General features: G+C 39.8%; 2 protein-coding genes across 3 annotated transcripts in view; both read right to left on the reverse strand.

The window, feature by feature from the left end:
• Positions 1-22,542, reverse strand: part of cemip (cell migration inducing hyaluronidase 1) — a 196,534-nt gene that overhangs the window by 151,160 nt on the left and 22,832 nt on the right. The gene's annotated exons all lie outside the window — the stretch shown is intronic.
• Positions 1-22,542, reverse strand: part of LOC140718786 (cell surface hyaluronidase CEMIP2-like) — a 108,287-nt gene that overhangs the window by 29,478 nt on the left and 56,267 nt on the right. Inside the window, exons 10-18 of the mRNA XM_073032936.1 lie at positions 20,862-21,071; positions 19,640-19,845; positions 12,925-12,994; positions 9,762-9,890; positions 6,977-7,062; positions 5,598-5,729; positions 4,771-4,806; positions 1,956-2,108; positions 1,662-1,839 (exon numbers count right to left, since the gene is read on the reverse strand). Coding sequence (XP_072889037.1) covers positions 1,662-1,839; positions 1,956-2,108; positions 4,771-4,806; positions 5,598-5,729; positions 6,977-7,062; positions 9,762-9,890; positions 12,925-12,994; positions 19,640-19,845; positions 20,862-21,071 — 1,200 coding nt within the window. The remainder of the gene's footprint in view (positions 1-1,661; positions 1,840-1,955; positions 2,109-4,770; positions 4,807-5,597; positions 5,730-6,976; positions 7,063-9,761; positions 9,891-12,924; positions 12,995-19,639; positions 19,846-20,861; positions 21,072-22,542) is intronic.

The following is a 22,542-nucleotide window of genomic DNA, read 5'->3' on the forward strand; positions in this document are numbered from 1 at the left end:
ATGTCTGTTAAGTAGGCTAGTTTCTGCAGCCATTCTTCATCTTCAAAGCTCTCAGCAAAGCTTGGCCTACCATTTTCTTGAAAGTACTCTTGAAATTCACCATTCAGCTCAAACACCCTGTTGAGGACTCTTCCTCTGCTGAGCCACCAGATTTCTGTATGTAGCAGGAGATTGGTGTGCTTTTTGTATAGGTTTTCAGTTTTGGTCTTAAAGCTACTAAATAACTTGCCTCCTGAATATTTTTTTTTTACTGACTGTGACTTTATTTTGAAAAGCTTTAACCTGCTTGTTTTGAGATTCCAATAGTCGTTTAAAATAATCAGCACTTTTCATGTGTCATATGGCTGTGATTTGTAGTTCAGGGTCCTTTCAATTTTACTGGAGCCATTGCTACATTTGTAAGTTGTTTGCCACAGACGAGGCACAATGGAATAGGCCAACCTGGATCACCAGTCCATGTAAAATCCATTGATAAGTAGTTCTCATTGTAAAGATAGATTATTAGCTAATTACTTTAGCTCCTCCCACTGCTTTTGTCTCCAGAGCCCAGGAGAGGCTGGTGGACTTCTGGGGTAACAGGAGGCATTGGGTCACTCTGCAGTCCTGAGTCTTTCAATCACGGAGAATGGCCAATCATTGGTGTTTATGTGCATCCAGCTGGCAGCTCTTCTCCTCAGGACGCTGCAGAGATACCTGCACAGTGACTATTCTCTGAGATGGCAACATACATTTTCCACTGGGACTCTGCCTGCAGGACACGCAGCTTTCAGTGGACAGCATCAATTGTGCTGCTTTGAGGGAACTGCCTTTTTTTGTGTCCGTTGTTGCACTAGTGCAGTGAAGTGACTCAGAAGATTGTAATTCTTCATCATTAACCTTGACCTAGGCCTAGAATCCTTCTCTTTCATCTCATACCTCCTCTTCAAAAATCGCCACACCGGACCGTCTTTAGAATGAAAAGTTCCCTCCAATTTTCTGTTACACTGGTAGTTTGTGCTCCCATAACCCAGTCAGCGGCATGCAAGGGGAAGTTGGGGGAGTAATTCAGGAGGGTGAGGCTGACATCACAGCCCAAGTTGGGCGAGTCCATTCAATGCTCGGAAAATGCGCTTCACGCTCCTCAACAGCCTACCATCCTCCTGTGTGTGTAATACAGCGCTCACCAATTATCAACCTACTGTCCTCCCCTCCATGGAATACAGCACTCATCATTAGCCTACATTCCTCCCCTCTGTGCAACAGAGCACTCACCAATTATCAATGGCCTCCCCTATCTCACGTCAAAACTGAGAATGGACTCAACCAAACTAACACATTGTGCACTGCCATACTGGACTGAGAGACCTCTAATGAGATTGTCAACAGGGCTGCTCGTTCACTGTCCACCACTTAGAGCGCTAGCATCGTGTGTCGGGCGAAGTTCAAAAAATTATGTTTATTTTTTTAATCATGATCTCTTGCAGGACCCCTAGCAACCTCTCATGGAATTCCAGTTGAGAAACCCTGCTTTATACAATTGTAGCAAAATATTTGATCACTTGTACACAAATATTCTCACAATAATATTCATTTTTGATCTAAAATGTCACTATTTTGACTCCACTACTAAGGAATAACTTTCTTGATGTTTGAGAATATACAGTAAAATGATTAAAACTTACACTACTCTCCAACTTGACTTGAGATACATTATTTTGGGGACTGATTTGCCAGGGGTTCCTCATAAAGAATCCAAGTGCACTACAGTACCTGTCATGGACAGATAAGTATTTCTTGAATGTGCACTGTGTCAGCCGGACTGGACCATCATAGATCTGGAATCCACGGATGGGAAATGTTCTGGAAAGCATAAAAACCTCAGATTCAATACTTCCTGCAGTTTCTGAATTATGAAGTGAAACCCTTTCTGGAATATAGATGGAACATGCTTTAAACTGTCATTATATATTTCCTACCTGTTTCTTGGCAGTGTTCTGTACTCTCCATGTGCACCCTTTCCCCAGTATCTGTTTTGTCCTCCATTGTAACCCACATTAACACTTTCACCAACAAAGACTGATCTTGTCACTTCTAGGCTTGATCCTTCATCAGTTGGAAATGTTCCATCACTATGAAAGCAAAACCAGAATGAACATCAAAAATATTTCCTATTATCAGTTTTCAAAAATAATGTGTGCCTCCATTATTGTTAATTGATCCTTAAAGGTTTAATTCATTCCACTCAGTATCCACAAAATCAACAAAATAGGGTTAGAGACCATAGCTCCTTCCATCTCCTTCAATTTACACTCAAAACCAACAAATATCCTGAGGCTTTAAAGTTCTTCCATTCTGAACATCGTTAGGTTTCCTGGGAAATTAAACACCTTGAACTGTGGAACAGGAAAACAAAAACTACTATGTTTTATGCTCTGTATCCATTAAAATTCTGTCACCACAAAAAAAAACCTCTAGCAAAATTATACTTTGTGGCCATTTTATTAGGTACACCCGATTGTTAATGCAAATCAGCCAATCATGTGGCAGCAACTTGATGCATAAAGGCAAGCAGGAATGGTCAAGAGGTTCAATTGTTGGTCAGACCAAAACATCCAAATGGGGAAGAAATGTGAACTAAGTGACTTTATGGAATGACTGTTGGTGCCGGATGGCTGGTTTATGATCTCAGAAACAGCTGATCTCCTGGATTTTCATACGCAACAGTCTCTAGAGTTTACACAGAACGGTGTGAAAAACAAAAATATCCAGTGAGTGGTAGTTCAGTTGGCAAAAATTGCTTGTTAATGAGAGAGGTCAGAGGAGAATGGCCAGACTGCTTCAAGTTGACAGGAAGGTGACAGTAACTCAAATACCATGCATTGCAACAGTATTGTACAGAAAAGCATCTTTGAATGCATAACACATTGAACCTTGAAGTGGATGATCTACAGTAGCAGAAGGCCATGAACACACACTCAGTCACTATTTTACGAGGTACCTCCTGTATTACCTCCTAATAATTCAGCTTGGCATTCATTGGGATTTGGAGTCTGGTTTCTTAACTACTAATCTTCCATCATAAGTCAATAGTCACGAAATAGCAAAATGTGACTTTCAAACTGTTAGAATTAATTTCAATAGTGTTCAAATTATCTCATTTCCAATTTAGTACTGTTACGCCTGTGCCCCAACTCTGATGGGTACAAAGTAGCCCCCTCCTTTTTGAGAATTGCAAGATCGTTATTAATTCAGGTCAGGAGACCCAGGAAATGAGAGAGAGATGTTTGGAATGTGTCCTGGCCTCTGCGATACAAAGCCACGGATAACGGCCATTGTCTCTTGGAGACGGAATTGTGTATTGAGTACTGTACTTCATGGAAGCCCTCAGGGGATGACCAGAGTGGGCTGGTTGGGGGATGGCATCATCCCGACCTGATTGACATCTGAGACCCCATAAGTAAGGATAAAAGAGGGTCTGGGGAACAACCCCTTCAGACGCACCAGGAGAAATGCTAGAAATCCTGTGACAGCATAATAGCGACAGCCGGTGGAAAGCCCATGTGCGTCCTTTTCCATTTGCCTCGGAATTGGTGGGCCTGACCACGGAAGACGGCTTAGCTAAATAGCAAAAGGAGCTGGTCACCCGTGACCAGCTACACCAACGGAACTCTCGAAGGATCGACATCATAAAAAGGAAAACGGGCAAGTTCTAAGAAAAATCCCTCTCTCTCTCTCTCTCTCTCTCCAACCAAAGGCTGCAGCCTGCATGAACTTCAGTGACTTTTATATTTCCATCGGACAATACATTATCCCCTAGACAACAATAGAGCTATTTCTTAGTGATTATTATTATACCCGCGCTTTTAGATTTAGTATTGACGACGTATATTATCTGTATGTTTGCATTGATATTATTTTTGTGTATTTTTATCAATAAATATTGTTAAAAATAGTACCATCAGACTTCAACGGACCTCTCTATCTTTGCTGGTAAGTGACCCAGTTACGGGGTTCGTAACAGTACACAACAAAAGAATAAAAGCAAACACCCAAAATGCTTCTGACGAACAAGCCTTTATCCGTACAGCCCATCCACTCCTCTTGAACTGCCGCCCACCAAATAATGACATTACATGGTATTCTGCATTCTAGACAAAGCCAACTCCACTAACACTCCGAGTTATTTTATGTTTTCATTTGTTCTATATCTTATGCCCTTCCAGGATTTCCATTGGGATTAAGGTTTCTTCATGTTCCTATTCTGTCTACCATTATAACAAATGTAAAGTACTGTGTACAATTCTTGCCAGGTTTGAATAAATTTTAGCAAATGTATAAAATATGTAAACTTTCTAACTTTACACTGCAATTGCCAGCATTTTCAATTGGAAATTACTAATCACATTTGCAATTACTTTTCAGAGCAACTATAATACTTTTCATCACTGTGAGCAAGTGCGTGTATGTACATTTTTTATTGTAAAAAGGGATGAATTTTAAGATTTCATAATGGGACTTAATGATCTTTAAGAATTCTATTTACTTAATCCCTGGCCTTTAAATCAACTTCCAAGACTATCTAAAAGCATCTGTGGATAAAGAACTAATTAACATTCCAGGCCAATAACCTTTCATCAGAACTGTAAGTAGCACAATTTTGACTCTGTCAGCATGGGAAATTGATAAGCAATGTTTCTGCAAGTTAAGGTTTTGATTTTAAACTAAAATAGTTTGGTCTTGTATGCTAATCATTGAGGAAGACATTCTTAAACATTGGAAAATCAAAATTACCTTGCTAGAGTCAGACCTATCCCATTGTCAGAGAACCTATAAAAGCAAAAAAGAACATGTTCACATTCAAGAATTTCAATCATTTGACATTTTAATCACAAAATCACAGCATCAATTCCTTTGTGAAATACGTATGTACATAATGATCAGTGTATTGCTTTGTGCAGCCATAGCATTATACCTTTAGTACCATACTTGCAGTAATCAACAGTGGAGCCTCTACCTCAGAGGCTGATATCCACTGTTTCTAGTAATTAATTCAGTATTTCTATATAAAGGTGGGCAAGGAACTCAACAGGTCAGGCAGCATCTATGGAGGGAAATGGACAGCTGACATTTTGAAGATTTGACAGATTACCTTTATTTGTCACATGTACATTGAACCATACAGTGAAATGCATTGTTTGCATCAACGAACAACATCGTCCAAAGAATGAGCAGGGGGTGGGGTGGGGGGGGGGGGAGCCTTCAAGTGTCACCATGCTTCCAATGCTAGCATAGCATGCCTACAACTCACCTGTCCCTAACCCTAACCAGAGCACCCAGAGGAAACCCACACAGTGACGGGGAGTATGTATAAACACCTTACAGGCAGTGATAGGTGTTGAACCCTTATCAGTGATCGCTGGTGCTGTAAAGCATTGTACCATCTGCTATGCTGCCCCACTTTTGGGTCAAGATTCTTTACTTGAACTGGGCTTGAGTTTCTCCAGCACTCAGTGGTGTCTCAGATTCCAGCATCTTCAGACTCCTGTGTCTTCCAGTCTTCCGTAGATCAAAGGTGTTTCCTATTAGAAAAACATCTTCCAGCGTTTGACAGCACTCACCCAGAGTTGCGGAATATAATGTCTCCCCCTCTAGCCCATGCTCCGTGGTCATTGTTTTTAAAGGCTATAAGACCATCAATAACAGCAGGAACACGTGGCTGTCTTGGGTCAGCATTCTGATGTGGGCGAAACCTACGTCAAAGATGCAAAACATAAGTATTAGTTCTGGCATGGTCCTGTGAGAAATTTGAGTCTTGGAAACAGAAGGTAAGCACTCAGACCCAAGGAATTAATTGACATCAGAAGCCAGGACTCAGCAGGAACAGAAGGCTAAATACCATAGTTTTCATTACTAATGAATTATTAATTCTTCATTATCATTTGAGCATAAGAAAATACTTAGAGCCACAAGTATCTAAGAATAAATATTTTCATGGTACAATATTTCAAATTCATTAAGCAAACATTTAAAATCAGTGCATTTTATCCCAAACACACACTCGCAGCAGAGTATACATTTCAAGAAATATGGCGGTTGTAAATATTAAACGGGATAGTTGAATGGGACATAATCTCTCTTTGCTGCATACAGAACTATTATAAAAGTATCCAATGGAAACAGAAGTCAGAATTGTGAGAAATTATACAATATCTTACACAATTGTAGTTGGGAAAATGCTTGAAGCTATCATTGAAGAAAAATAGCAAGTCATCTGGAAAGAAATGGATCCCTCAGGCAGATGCAGCATTTTGGGTTAAGACCTCCATGGTAAATATAGATGAAAAGTTTTCATTTAAGACATTGTCCATGTCACATTGCTCCACACATAGACAACCACTCTGATCCTGAAGGGGAACTATTTCTTTTCCTAGTTACCATTTTGCTCTTCCAACTTGTTACATCTTTAAGCCTTGCAGAGTACTGACACAAGTTGGAATCTCAAATGACCTTCAAACTTCTTGTAAACCTGTCAATTTGTAAATTCCATTATCAATCACAAAGCTTAGAATTTGATAAATGGGGGGAAACAAATCAAGCAAAGGTCATTCTGAATATTTGGCGCTGACTGTGTGAATTTACACACTCTGATCATGACCATCTGACCAAGATATTTTTCCAGGAAGCTCTTGTTTCCTCCTACATCCTAAAGACACGCTGATGGTTAATCAACTACTGTGAGTTACGCTAAGTCTAGTGTTGATGGGTATCAGAGGGAAGAAAGGTAATAGAAAAATAAATTTAGCATGTAGGATTAAGTATTGTTCTAAGAACTAGGAAAGTCGTTATATGCCAAAAGGCCTCTATCCATCCTTTAAAACTATGAAAAATATGCAGTCTTTATCTGAAACATTGACTGCTTCTTTGCTTCCATAGATGCTACCTGACCCATAGAGTTCTGCCAGCACCTTGTTATAATAAAATATTAATTCTGCTATACCTGGCAAAGTCTATGGCAAGAATTTCCCGGGGATCTTTGTCATTGCACTTGGTAGTCTTCACACCATTGTCAATAAAGAGACCAGCCTGGGGAAACAAAGAGTAGAAATCAACCAGTGGGTATATTGCAGTATGGCACTCATTGATAAAACACATATTAGCAATACCTGGAATAATTAAGAATGGGTATTTCAAGAATGATACTACATGGCAGACATCAGTTGGGGTTGACTGGTTCACACGAAATAGACCATAATACCATAAGACATAGGAGCAGAATTAGGCCTTTCAGCCCATTGAGTCTGCTCCGCCATTCTATCATGGCTGATTATGGATCCCACTCAACGTCATACACTGCCTCCTCGCCATATGAATTGATGCCCTGACTGATTAGGAAACTATCAATTTCCACCTTAAATATACCCATGGACTTGGCTTCCATCACAGTCTGTGGTAGAGCATTCCACAGATTCACTATTCCCTGGATAAAAAATTTCCTCCTTATCTCTGTTCTAGAAAATCACCCCTCAGTTTTGAGAGGGCACAAAATGAGTCTTATCCTGATCGGCAAGATGTAATAAGCAAGGTGCCAAAGCAGTTGGTGCTAGGGCCACAATGTCTTACAATTTATATAAATGACTTGGATAAAAGCACCAAGAGTTAAATTTGTTGACAGCATAAAAATACTGTTCAGCAGATATAAAACAGTTACAAAGGGATTTATGCAACTTTAATTAATTAAACTTAATTAATTCATTACAAAGGTGGGAAAAATGGAAACTGACCATTTGGCAAGAAAAATGGTAGTAATGCTGATTTTCCTCAGACAATCTGAAGACTGCCAAACAACAAGCTGCAGAGTGTTGGCCTAAATGCTCAAGTCTACTGACAATAGTAGTCTATCCCCCGCTACGTGCTTTTGATACTGTAAGATGGCTCCAGGAAACAACACAACCAAAGACGGCATCCTTCAGACAGTTCATGAAACTACATCTTTCACTTCCTTTACTTCTTTTTCATTCAAATATAATTCAGCTGCTATTGAGCCTGTGATCTACATTTTGATAGTGTGATTTGGGCTGATTGAGCGATTTGGCGCTTTGCTGTCTTCGAGGGAGTTCGGTGAGGTTTTGAGTGAAATATGCGGCCTGAAGGTCAAGAAGCCTGGAGACAGGGCATGAGCCATGATTGACTCCATCTTTTACCCATTAAAGTGTCAATGAAGATTGAAATCAACAAGGATGGGAGTGGAAGGTGAGTGGGTGTTTAGCACAATCTGCCAGCAAGTGACTGGTCTTTCTCTCTTGCTCTCATTCACTGCTGACAGAGGAAAGTGCCAGAGTCTTGGGTCTTGGGAAAGGTTTAATTCACAACATTTGTGGATTGGACACTGTAGTTCATGTATCTGGTCTCTGGTTGCTCCTTTTTTGTTGCTATTTTGTGCAATTTTGATCAGGGCAGATGGGGCTCCGCAGCCTGCAGTCAATGAACGGTACAAGGCTAGAGTGAACTGAAACTGAACATTCCTGGACTGTTTCGATAACTTTGTGATTTGAGGTTCTAGTTTCTGTTTTTCACTCATTTTTGCCATCTGCACAATTTGCTCTTTTTTTTTTTACACGTGGGGTGTTTGATGTTTTTCTTTGAATGGATTCCATGGTTTTCTTTGTTTCGTGGCTGTCTGTTGGAAGAGAAATCTCAGGGTTGTGTATTGCATACATACTTTGATTATAAATATTCGCTGAACCTTTGATACATGAATTACCAGTAGAAAACACCTCAAAACATGGGAGAATTAGCACCATCAGAGTTTGCACAAAATTCTCCAAGTCCATTTGCATGGAAAGTAAATGTATTCCAACATCTTCTTCCAAGCTAATGTTCCCAGAAGAGGGTCTAATTACAGTCCCATAGTTACAAAGGAGTGAAGGAACTGAGGAATATGTGGAACTAGCACACAGGAGAAGTTTAGGCCAGCATAGATCAGCAATGACTGTATTAAATAGTGGAACAGGCTTGAAGGTCTTGGTGTTTACTTTCTGAATACTATTTTATTTTGTCCTTGACTGAATACCAGACAATACCAGACTCCTGAAACACATTCTCAGTTCCATCATTGCAGAAGATTACCAGATGGATGAAGGAAATAATTCAGAAGCTTTGAGAACATCCTTGACATCCCCATTTGCAAGTGACACTCTCTGGTCCATAATTACACAAAATGGAAGATCAACATTCTATATGGTATTAAGAACCTAATATCCTAGACCACACAAAGGTTCAGCTTAAATGACAGAAGTAGTGCACTCCTCTAAGATGATCCATCGATCTCATTAAGCATCTCTTGCCCCCACTGTCCCCTCTAAGCTGTGCAGGTGCTTGGCTGCCTAGTAACCAAAATGCTCCCATGCACACATTTCTTTTATATAAAGTGCCGCACAGTTTTCAAGCTGTGTAAATATTTCTTGCTCAGAGCAATGACTGGTCCGAGCAGCTGTAAAAAACAAAATAGAGGGTGCATTGCTTGCCACACCACTAGCTGAGTTGAAAGAATTAGTAGATCCCACATAAGCCTTGTAACTCACCTCAGAACTAGAGGAAGATTGCCCAGAAAATTTTGGGTTGAAATCTAATCTAAACCTAGGCTTAGAAAACATAGGTACATCTATATTTTAAATAGTCCAGAACAATTACTGGTGTTGGATATCTTATTTTAAAACAAAAAATCCCAGTATAAAATAATTCATTGTAAAAAAAAACTCTTATTGTAGCAGAGTAATACATACCTTGAAGTTGGAATGTACTCTGTTGTTATAAAATATTCCCAAAGGAGTAAACTCTGATTGGCCCTCTGGATATTTGCCAACCGATTCCCCAGTAGGGGCACGATGGAAAATATACCATATCCCCACATCCTGGAAAGAAAGAGTATTAACAGGGAATGTTAAAACAAAAGCCCAATATTTTTAAACAAAAAATAACTGAGGGCAATTTTTTCTCCATAGGAATATTTAATTACAAAATATGTCTACGCACTTAAATGAATTGTTCACATATCCTAGAGAAATAATGTAAAATATGTTTAAAGGTTTGTCATTGCTTTTTGCACTTTGGGTTTAAGGGTCTGGCTACTATTTGAAATTCCATATATTGGTGTGCCATAATTCCCTTTGAGAAGGTAGTAGTGAGCTGCTCCCTGAACCACAGTAATCCTTAAAATGAAAAATAAAATTACTGGAAATATTCAGATGAAGGAGTATCTATAGAGAGAGACAGAACTAAAAGCTTATCACTTTGTGTGGTCCTGTTCAAGATGCTCAATAAAATCTTACAGAACAACACATTTCTTATCCATCAAATATTAATTTCAGGTAACTCACCTTCTCTGTACTGAAACTGGCCAGTTCAACCTGGAACTTAACTACCGGTAATTCTCCGGTATGCCAGTTACAATAGCTACTATTCTGGACAAATGAATCCTTATCAAAAATCAGCTGCAGCTCACAAAATTGTTTTTACATCTTGGAGTCAGTAGATTCAGCACAAAAATCTTGCTGACAGTGGGTATCAGAACTTGACAGGGAGTAATAGAACTTGACGGAGTTGTCTTTTGGGCAATGGCGTGTGGATGACTTGGAAGAACAGACGAGCTCTCCACTGATCAACACTCATCCAACATTAATAAATTAGCAAGAAAGCAAGCCTTGCTGAGACCATATCAAGGGTTTCTCCCACTTCTGGTGAGTCTGTTCTCCTCATAGTACAAGACATACCATGGATTGTAGTATGTCTGTAAGAAATACATTTCTGAATATGACCGTGTCAGGTTGTTGTGTGACTGGTCAGTGGCACAGCTCTCCAGATATTTGTGAAGAGGTCCTTATAAGATCTACTGAGTTGGAAGTGACTTGATGTATCCAATCTTAATGCCCAGAGCAATGACAGATGCTCCATGGCACAGTGATGCATCTGATAGTGCTGTTGCCTCACTGGGCTCAAGGACCCTAGCTTCCATTCTGACCTTGGGTGCTGTCTGCATGGAACTGACACATTCTCTCCATGACCACATGGTTTTCATCTGGGTTTCTGGTTTACTCTCATGCCCCAAGGACATGATGGACAGTTAATTGGCTATTTAATGCAAGTTAATGGTGAATTGAATCAAAGAAACATTTAGGTATGTTTGAGAGAGAATAATTTGAAGGTGTAGGAGGAAATCACGTGACAGAATGAACTAATTGCCCCCAGGAATGGACAGGACCTGATGGGCCACTTTCTGTACTATCATGAGTACAAGAACATACATTTTAAGTTTGAGTACAGCAGAAATGATTGATTTACTAAGCCACTTCGATTCAATCAGCTAGGATGTATTTGGAATAAATTGAGATCAGCCCAGTATGACAAAGTCCCCCCCCCCCCCACAAGGAAACCGCTAAATTAGATGCTTTTTTTAAAAAAAAAGGATACTGTAATCCAATAATTTTCATGGTGATTATTATTGAGACTAGTATAATTGCATTTTATCGAGAAACTTAAATTCCACAACTGGTGGTGTTTTTCTTATGATTGTTTTCACTAGTCACTGGATTATTGGTCTGATGATTTAACAAGCATGCAACCATCATTCCCTTGTGAGAACACACTGATCAGAAGAAACCCACAAATGAGGACACAATAGCATTCTTGGTGATCTTGTTTTCTGTAAGTTTTTTTAAAAAAAAACAATTATGAAGCCAACTAAAGTGTACTACAAATATAATTTTCTTCATGTATAAACAGTCTATCTAACAAATGGGCTAATATTACAAAGATACACGAACAATGATTAAGAAACGAGCAGGTCATTCTTACCTGAATAAATATTGTTAGTAAATGAGTGATTGTTAGGAATACAAATATTTGGGTGTGTGGGTGATCATGAGAACAACGGTGAAAAAGACTATCTGGAGGAAGTTTAGAAAATTAATCCTCCTTTAACAAACAAGAGAAAATCTGCAGATGCTGGAAATCCAAAGCAATACAGGCACAAAATGCTGGAGGAATTCAGCAGGCCAGGCAGCATCTATGGAAAAGAGTACAGTCGATGTTTTAGGGCGAGACCCTTCATCAGGACTGGAAAGGACAAGGGAAGAAGGCAGAATAAAAAGGTGGGGAGAAGGGAAGGAGGACGAGCTTAGAAGGTGATAGGTAAAGCCAAGTGGGAGGAAAAGGTCAAGATTCCTCCTGGAGAAGAAGGAATCTGAAAGGAGGGGAGAGTGAACCATGGGAAAAAGGGGAGGAGGAGGGGCACCAGGGGGAGGTGATAAACAGGTGAGGAGGGGAGAAGAGGTAAGAGTGGGAATGGAAGACGAGGGAAAGAGGAGGAGGGAAAATTACCAGAAGTTAGAGAAATTGATGTTCATGCCATCAGGTTGGAGGCTACCCAGATGGGATCTGAGGAGCTGCTCCTCTAACCTGACGATGGCCTTATCTTGGCAGAAGAGGAAGCCATGGACCTACATGTTGGAATGGGAACGGGGACTGAAATTAAAATAGCTGGCTACCGGAAAATCCTGCTTTTTGCAAATAAAGCAAAGGTGATCGATAAAGCGGTCCCTCAGTCTAGGTCAGGTCTCACCAATGTAGACGAGGCCACATTGGGAGTGGATACAGAAGATGAGCCCAACAGATCTGTAGGTGAAATGTTGTCTCACAGGAGGGACTGGGGCCTTGAATGGAGGTGAGGGAGGAGCTGAATGGGCAGGTGTAGCACTTCTTGCGCTTGTAGGGATAAATGCCAAGGGGGAAATTAGTGGGGAGGGATGAAGGGACAAGGGAATCACGGAGAGAACAATCCCTATGATTGTGGGGAAGAATGGAACTCTAACCCTGTTAATGCGGCGGAAAGATGGGGTGAGGGCCGCTATCCAGAAAGTGGTTTTATAAATTAACCAAGTATTGCCTTACCTGAGCACCAGCTGCTGCATTGTTGATGAGGTGGTTGTTTGGATTGGAGATCCAGAAAGTTGTAACACCCCTGTAAATTAACATTTACTTTTAGTGGTAACACAATATTCAATACACCCAATAGTCAATGGACTCTTAAAACTTGCAACAGTAAATTTATTAGAGATTTTAGATCTGAACCCAAGCTTATCTCATGTGTGAGCAAGGTCTAAATCCTCACTAGACCAGCACTTATTTAGTATACAAACACAAGAAAAATCGGCAAATGCTGGAAATCCAAAGTAGCATGCACACCACGCTGGAGGAATTCAGCAGTCAGGCAGCATCTGTGGAAAAAAGTAAACAGTCGATGTTTCTGGACTCCTTGTCCAGTATTCCCCTCGTCCTCACCTGCCACCCCCACTAGCCTCCATGTCCAGCACATAATTCTCTCTAACCTCTGCCACCTCCAACAGGATCCCACTACCAAGCACATGCCATGAAGCTACATCCAGGTTGGGACAGCACCAGCTTAAATTCCTTCTGGGTAGCTTACAGCCTGATGACATGAACATCAATTTTTCAAACTTCTGGTAATTGCTCCCCCCCCCCCCCCACCAATCGCCATTCCTGCTTCCCTCTCTCACCTTATCTCCCTACGTACCCATCACCTCCCTCTGGTACTCTTTTGTCTTTCCTTTCTTCCATGACCTTCCATCCTCTCCTATCAGATTCTCACTGCTCCAGCCCTTCATCCTTTCACCAATCAACTTCTCAGCTCTTTATATCACCCCTCCCCTTTCCTGGTTTCACCTATCACCTGCCACCTTGTACTTTTTCCTCCCCTCCCTCCATCTTCTCCTCTGACTTCTTCCCTTCCTTTCCAGTCATGATGAAGAGTCTCGGCCCGAAATGTTGACTGTTTACTCTTTTCCGTAGATGCTGCCTGACCTGCTGTGTTCCTCCAGCATTTAGTGTTTGCTGCTTATTTAGTACAGTCAGTTTTGTTGGATATGTAACCAACATGCTTTAAATATTACAAAACGGTGACAATAAATAAATGACATTACCTTTTTAAGCCAACAGTAGGCCTGTGGTAGGAGGGGGCAGGGGTATTTAATTGGAATATGGGACAATTTGTTACAGAGAAAATTCATGAAGGAACGGGAGTACTGTTGAAGTGGCCTATACCTAGTAGGTTGAACAAGCTTACTTCTGTATTATGAGCTATATAGAAATAAAATTTAATACTTATATAATGTAATGTAATGTATTATGTAATGTAATGTAATATAATGAAATAAAATGTAATACAGTAATACTTATAATCCATATTAGAATGGACAAACAACAACTGTTTATATTCATTTGAGTAGGAATTTTCAAAAATCCATAGTAACTCCACAAAACTCATACAAGTAAAATAAGTAGCCAATATGACATGGTTAAAACAAATTCCTGACATGTTCAATACATTGCATGGACTAGAGAATCAGTCTGTTATTTGTAGTTTTGGAAACATTCCAAAAAATAAACTAAATATGACATCCAATTGCAACACAATGTACATGCAGTACCAAATAAAATTTTCAACAGGAAAACCAATGACTCGCTATATTAATTTCAAAATTAATAATTCATGGATAGTTTGAAAACTATGTCTGCACCATTTCATTTGCACTGAGTAGTCTGCAGACAGTGCAAACCACTTATGCTTTAGTAGACCTTCACTGAAAATACAAGTCTTTTACTTAAAGGATTCAGCCTAACAAATCGACTGCTGGGAACCAGCAGCAGATGGATTCCTTTCAAGTTAGAAACTTAAACCCTTGTATCATGTTTCCTTGGTTCTCACCCTGCATAACAATGATACCATCACCCACCATCCCATCCAATCATAACAATTCAACTTCGATCCAACCTAAATGCAAACTCATTACCCTATGCACTTATCTCCACATTAATGCACGGACCTGGATATCGTCCACCTCCTTGCCTCGAACCTCTCTGTCACGCTCACAAAACCCCATTTTTCTTTCATTCAGAAGAAAAAAAGAGAGAAATGGGTTTCTACTGACCTGTCTGCCTTACATAGATGGTAGGGAAAATGCTGATGTTTCTATTGAAGGGCGTATTAACAGAACACTTTGTAAAGAATTTTATTGAAATAAGTCAGTATAGATTCAAGAAAGGAACTTCATATTTAACTAAATTACACAAGATTTGAAAGGAGCTGACAAGTAGAATAGATGAGGGTGAAACAGAGGATGTGGTGTATTTGGATCTTTTGATAAGGTAGGTAATATTTTAAGCACACAAAATAGTGGTAAAGTAAAACTGAACGTAAATGTAAAAATTGATAATTTTTACAAAGCAAAGAGTGGGAATTATCTAATTTTTCTCCGGTTGGCAGGTTGTTGTTTTTTTAAATGGGGATTTAGTGCTTGGGTCCCAATTATTCACAGTCTCTGTCAACAATTTGGACGAGGAAACCCTTGTCATATTTCTAAGTTTGTTGATGATACCAGGCTAGGTAGGATTGCAAGTAAGGAATCTTTAAAAGAACATGGGCAAATTCAGTGAAAGGGAATGACCAAGACAGAACATAATATAACGGTAAAAAAAAATCAAGCCTTCCACTTGGATGCACAACTCATAAAAGTACAGTACTTTGAAAAAATAATGAGAAATTGGTTGATCTTCAAAGGGGACCTGGGTGCTATTCAGTCAATATGCAGAAAGTCAGTCAGAAAGCCAACAATATTCAGCTATCATGAATATGAAAGAATTTAAATACAGGTGTACAGATGTCATACTGCATTTATCCAAGACCTTGTTGAGACCACAACTGAAGTATCAGCTAAGAAAAAGATATACTTGCCCTAGAGGGAGTGCAGGGAAGATTCATTAGATAAATAGACAGACAGATACTTCATTGATTGCAAAGGAAATTACAATGTCACAGTAGCATTACAAGTACACAGGTACACAAATATTAGAAGGGAAGTAAGAAAAAATAAAAATAAGTTACTTCAAACAGTCTAACAGGAGGAGGTCATCATTTCTCCAGCTACAGGTTGACTCATTGTAGAGCCTAATGGCCGAGGGTAAGATTTATCTGACATGGTGCTCTTTGGAACACTGCAGTTATCTTAGTCCATTACTAAAAGTGCTTCTCTGTTCAGCCAAGTTAGCATACAGAGGGTGCATTACTTAGATGGTGTGTTTGCTGGATCAGGCTTGTATTCTGTACAGTTTAGAAGAATGACAGGAAATTTCATTGAAACTTACGAAATTCCTGCAAAGCTCCGTAAGGGGGGATGCAAGTAAGATACCTTTAGCTGGCTAAGGAGTCAAGAGCTAAGGATCACACCCTCAGAATAAGTAGTAATCTATTTAAGACTGAGGTGCAGAAAAAATTCTTCAGAGCGAAGTGACTCTTTAGAAAGAGCCTATTTGTCTACCTCTGGAGACAGTTTACAACTATTATCTTTTATAAACTCACTGATTCTCATAGCTACCTCTTCCCCCCTCTTCCCACCCTGTCACTGGTAAAAACGCCATCCCCTTCTCTCAGTGTTCACCGCATCTGCTCTCAGGAAGAGGATTTTCATTCCAGAACTGAGATGTCTTCCTTATTCAAAGAAAGGGGCTTCCCGTCTTTTACCATCTTCCTGCCACCCCACAACCAATAGGGATCCTCTTGTCCTGACCTACCACCCCACCAGCCTCAGCATCCAGCATATAATTCTCTGTAATTTCCACCATTTCCAACAGGATCCCGCCACCAAGCACATCTTTCCCTCCCCCCACCACTTTCCGCAGGGATCGTCCCCTACACGACTCCCTTGTCTATTCTTCCCACCCCACTGATCTCCCTCCTGGTACTCATCCTTGCAAGTGGAACAAGTGCCATACCGGTCTCTACACCTCCTCCTTCACTACCATTCAGGGCCCCAAACAGTCCTTCCAGGTGAGACAACACTTCACCTGTGAGTCTGTTGGGTTCATCTACTGTATCCAGTGTTCTCGGTGTGGCCTTCTGTATATTGGTGAAACCTGATGTAGATTGGGAGACTGCTTCACCAGAAAAAGCGGGATCTCATGGTGGCCACCCACTTCAATTCTACTTCCCATTCCCATTCTGACATGTCAGCCCACGGCCTCCTCTACTGCCATAGTGAGGTAGGAGCAATGCCTTATATTCCATCTGGGTAGCCTCCAACCTGATGGCACAAACATTGATTTCTTGAACTTTCAGATATTGCCCCCTTCTTCACCATTCCCTTTTCCTCTCTCACCATATTTACTTTTCTGCTCATCACCTCCCCCTTCCATTTCTTCCATGGTCTTCTGCCCTTTCCTATCAGATTCCCTTTTCTCCAATCCTTTATCTCTTTCGCCTCTCAGCCTCACCTATCACCTACCACCTTGCACTTCTTCCTCCCCTCTGCCCACCTTCTTGCTCTAACTTCTCATCTTTTTTCCAGTCCTGAGGGAGGGGCCCAAAACATCAGCTGTGTATAGGTGCTGCCTGGCCCACTGAGTTCCTCCAGCATTTTGTGTGCGTTGCTTTAGAATTCTCTATTTTGGGGTCCGTTGTCTCCCAGTCACAATTTCTTTTAAGACAGAGATTGATATTGGACATTGAGGAATGAAACAAAAAGAAGTGTTGATCTTTATGGTAAAGCAGGGTTGAAAGACCAAACTTCTATTTTTCTTTCTTATGTTTTATATTCTTATGCATCTCTCCCTATTTCATTCTTCCATGAAATAATTTTGGAGTTGCTGGAGTCATACAGACAGGAATCTCTTTCGCCCATTGAGTCCACACTGACCACAAGGATGTTATTGGGACTAGAGGCATTGAGCTATAAGATACTGGCTAACCAGGGACAGTTTTCCCTGGAGGCTGAGGGGTGACCTTATAGAGATATAAAATTATGATTGTGAAAATAAAGTAGTTGGTCTGCTCTGAGAGTAGCAGAGTCTAAAACTAGAGGACTTCTTCCCCTATACAGAATATATGGAATGAATTGCCAGAGAAAATGGTACAATTACAGAGTTTTAGAGAGATTATTTCAGAGGGATGAAAGCCAAATGCAAGCAAATGGGACAAATTCAGACAGATATCTTGATCAGCATGTATGATTTAGACTGAAGGGCCTGTTTTCATGCTGTATAACTCTATGATTTTAACACCCCCATATTGACCACCTCCCTTAGTACCAAGAAGTTAGAATTTCTTAGGCATATCCAGATGGGTTTCTTGAAAAAATATGAAGAAAGTCTATCAGGAATAGGCAATACTGTTGAGAAATGATCAAAGTTTTAGTGAGGCAAAACTTCAGCAACACTGACAATTCTTCTGTATGTATTGACATAGTTGCAGATAATGATAGACTAGTTCTCAGGTGAAATGGAAGAAGCATAACAACTTTGTTTTTTTTTTAAAAAGAGATACAACATGGTAATAGGCCCTTCTGGCCCAACAATACCCCACTCAATTATACCCATGCAATCAATTATCTATAATTGTATAATAATCTATAATTAATCATAATTGGGCCCTTTATTTAAGAAAGGATTTACTGGCATTGGAGAGGGTCAGGGGAAGTTCATCAACATGATCTCAGGAATGAAAGGGTAAGTATGAGGAGCATTTGATGGCTCTGGGCCAGTACTCACTGAAGTTTAAAAGAATGAGGGGGTAAGCTCACTGAAACATATTGAATATTCAAAAGGCCAAGAGAAACCGGACCTGGAGATGATGTCTCCTATAGTAGGGAGTCTAGGATCAGATGCACATCTTCAGACTCTTTAGAACAGAAATGAGGAGGAACATCTTTAGCCAGATGGTGATGAATCTGTGGAATTAATTGCTACAAGTGGCTGTGAAGGCCAAGGCATTGGGTATATTTAAAGCAGAGGCTGATAGGTTCTTGATTAGTAAGGATGTCAAAGGTTAGGAAGGAGAATGGGTTGAGAGGGATAAATAATCAGCCACAATGGGATGGTGGAGCAGACAATGGGCCAAAACACATAATTCTGCTCCTAGGTCTTATGGCCTAACAGAAGTAGCCCGGGGAAGATAGATAGTGGGTATAAGTTTATAGTGAGAACTGGAAAGTTTCAAAGGAGATTTAAGAGGCAATGTTTTGCTTTATAGAGTGGTAGAAGCCTATAATGAGCTGCAAAAGAAAGTGATAGAAGCAAATACGACAGTGATGCTTAAGAGCTATTTAGCCAAACAAATTCATAGCCATGGAGTATAATAGACCATTTGCAGTAAGATAGGATTAGGTCAGTCTGGCATCATGGTTTGCGCAGACGTGGACCAAAGGGCCATTTCCTGTGCTGTATTGTTCCATCTTCTTCATGCCATCAGTAGTGAATTTCTTGCAGCAACCTTGGAACTTCCATACTCACTGATGCATGCATGGAAAATTTGCAGATACTGGTAGCTCACATGCAACTATTGGTTTGCAGTGTCTGATCTGAGATTCTGTGCCAAGGTGTCTGGATTTGTATGAAAGATAGTCAAAATCTTCATACTTGAAGAAAAACATATGATAAAAGTTTGCCACTTTCCCTGAATAATATGCCCCATTTTACATTTAAGCTTAGTTTAATCACATATGGTTAGACATTTGAGCATAATTTGACATTAGACCTCAAAAGATGCCTATCTCTAGAGCCTACCAATAAAGTTCTAGAGTTACAAAGTTTAACTTACATGCAGTCAGTATTTGGTACAGGAACATAATTTCCACACACTTGATTACGGATTGAAACACACATAATTTCATTGCGATCAGAAGGGAGGATAGTGCCTGGCTTGGTACGGAGACCCAGATTGTGATATAGTATGTTTCTCTGTTCCACACCATCCTCCAGGAAGAAACAATGACCTAATGTGTCATACCCTATTGTATCTTTGACCTAGAGAATTAAAAGATTATATTGAATTAGGGTGATATAAAAAAGTAACAAAGAAAATCAAATTAAGCTTTGATTTTATTCAATGGCACTATAGGCTTGAGGGCAACCAATGGCTTACTCCTCTTCCCAATTTAAATGCAGCTTTCACTGTAGGTCATTTATGAGTCAGGGCCTATTAGACAAAGACAAGCACTCTGTGAATGTAACTGGACATACTTACAAAATGATCAGTCTCCCATTCAACAAATAAATCTCAGCATTTTTGGGAGAATGTGCTCTGCATCCCTGGATATTTTCCTGGCAGAGTATCAAGTCCAAGATGTAAAAGGGCAGGAAAAGGTACAAACGTGATGTAATCAGTGACAGAAATACTATGACAACAAATTGGCACTCCACCCAAATTTTCAATGAAAGTCCATGAAATAGTTGGAACTGATTTATTTAGCCTATTGTTAAAAACCAAAAACTAAAAAAAGAAAAAGCTGGAAACATGTAACAGCTAGAGAATATCTGCATAACAAAGTGAACATTTCAGATTGGAGATCCTTTGTCAGAATAGGGAAGGAGATAAAAATGGCAATTTGATGTTGAGAAATGGCAGGAGCAATGGTTAGTATAAAGGGAATGTTTGACTAGATGAGAACACACTTATTGTTAACACATCTGCTGCAGAAAACTTTTTAAAAATCCCTGAAACTCTACCTTTGGTCTAAAATTTTGGCAAGGTTTGAAAATAAAACTGGTAACAATTTATATAAACTCTACAGAAAACCATGCAATTTCAACAATGTTTTGGGCTGAAGTAAGCTGGAAGGCAAGTTTTAACAAAATGGAATCAAAAATTTGCTTTTATATAACACCTTACACATGAAGGAGAGAGAGCACAATGGGTGTTACAAGCACAAAATCTGTCTTTAGCATTTGCGAACTGTGTGTATGAGAAATCTTGTTCTATTGGCTGGCAAACTATATTTGTTAAATCTAGAGAGTCAGGTGAAATGAAGAAGCTCACTTACCAGCAAACCATTTGTTGCATGTATAACAACACATCTAGAGAAACAGTGATGAATGGCTACGTTGTCCACATAGGTTGGTGGATCATATCCACCTTCTTGATCCACGTCTCCGGCTAGGTGGAAATGTATTGGGTAACTCCCAAGTATCTGCTGGCCCATGTGAGTCAACTCTATGCCAAACAAGTGAACTGAGGCGAAGTTTCTTAGGATCTACCAAGGCAAATTAAAAATTAAGTGTTTCCATATGTATTAAGAATTAAATCTGTGAAACAAATCTTTGAAAATACAATATTTTAGTTGTGTCATGGACAGATAATTATTAAAATAATCTATTTTAATTCCAGCTCTAAGAAAAGTACAGTTCACATGTTAAAATATTCTAGCACGGCAGGCTTTTCTTCATCTTCATGAGATATTTACCCTAGGAAGCAAGACAGTGTTTCAAATGACTCTTTACACGTGTGAGGCATTAAAGCAGAAGGGATAGATCAGAACAGGAGGATGTCAATGCCAACGCAGGAGAAGCAGAAAGACAACAGTAAGCCTCACTACACAACTTCCATCTCACTTGGAGTCACAGAGATGCGGAGCATAGAAATTCACCTTTCAGCCCTATATTGACTGTGATGATCATCTATGCTAATTCCATTTCCGCCATAACACTCGTATTTCTCTACTTCTTCCCTACCCAATGTACATTTCCAAATGCCTTTTAAATGCACTAATTGCTTCCTCTGGTAACACATTCCATCCTTCTGTGTGAAAGACTTGATTTTCATACTTCCTTGAAATTTCTCCCCTCTCACTTTAAACTTACGCTCTAGCTTTAGACTCCTCCACTCTAGGAAAAACATTGACCTTTTATGCCTTGCTTCCTCCCTCTGCCCCCAACACAGTAATATAAATCTCTAGAAAATCACCTGTCAGCCTCCTGTATTCCAGTGAGAATAAACCAGGTCTATCCAATCTTTCCTTATGAGTAATGCTCTCTATTCCAAGCAACATCTGGTGAATCTCTTCAATATTCTAATATTCAATATTAGAATCCTCCTATTATTATCCTCCTAGTGCAACTCGGGCTGTACACAATGCTCCAATTGCAGCCGATTCAATACGTTGTACAGATGCAACTTATTCTTAAAGCCTCAGCCTATGAAGGCAAGCATACCAAAATCCTCCTTCACTGCCCTAACCGCTCATGTTTGAAGAAATTGAAACACTTTAACATGTTATATTGTTTCCACCTTATTATTGTGAACAGTTGTTCTAATCAAAATAAAAATTAATTACAAATTGCTTCTTACTCCAGGGTTGGAGTTGCATAGATCCAGGTTATTCTGCTCTGAAACCCAAATTAAAATAGTGCTGCTGACCATGTTAGCAAGCTTTTAAAAGTAGCAATAGACTCACTGTTGTCCATCACAGTTTAACAACAGTTGCCTTATATGTCACCTAGCACATACAAACCTGCACTTTGAAGTTTCTGAGTTTAAAGAGGCCACACATACAGAGCATTATTAGCACAGTTACGCAATAGATGTATGTCACTAAATCAGACCTTTATATTAAAAGCAAAGATTTCATGAAGTAGACAGAAAGAAGGCACTTTATGTCATTAACTGATGAGTTTGGGAGAAGGGACCTCTTTCCTCAAGGACTCTGGGCTAGCTGAATTCTTTGC

This window comes from Hemitrygon akajei, chromosome 30 (genome assembly GCF_048418815.1).
Source record: "Hemitrygon akajei chromosome 30, sHemAka1.3, whole genome shotgun sequence".
NCBI classification, from domain to species: Eukaryota; Metazoa; Chordata; class Chondrichthyes; order Myliobatiformes; family Dasyatidae; genus Hemitrygon; species Hemitrygon akajei.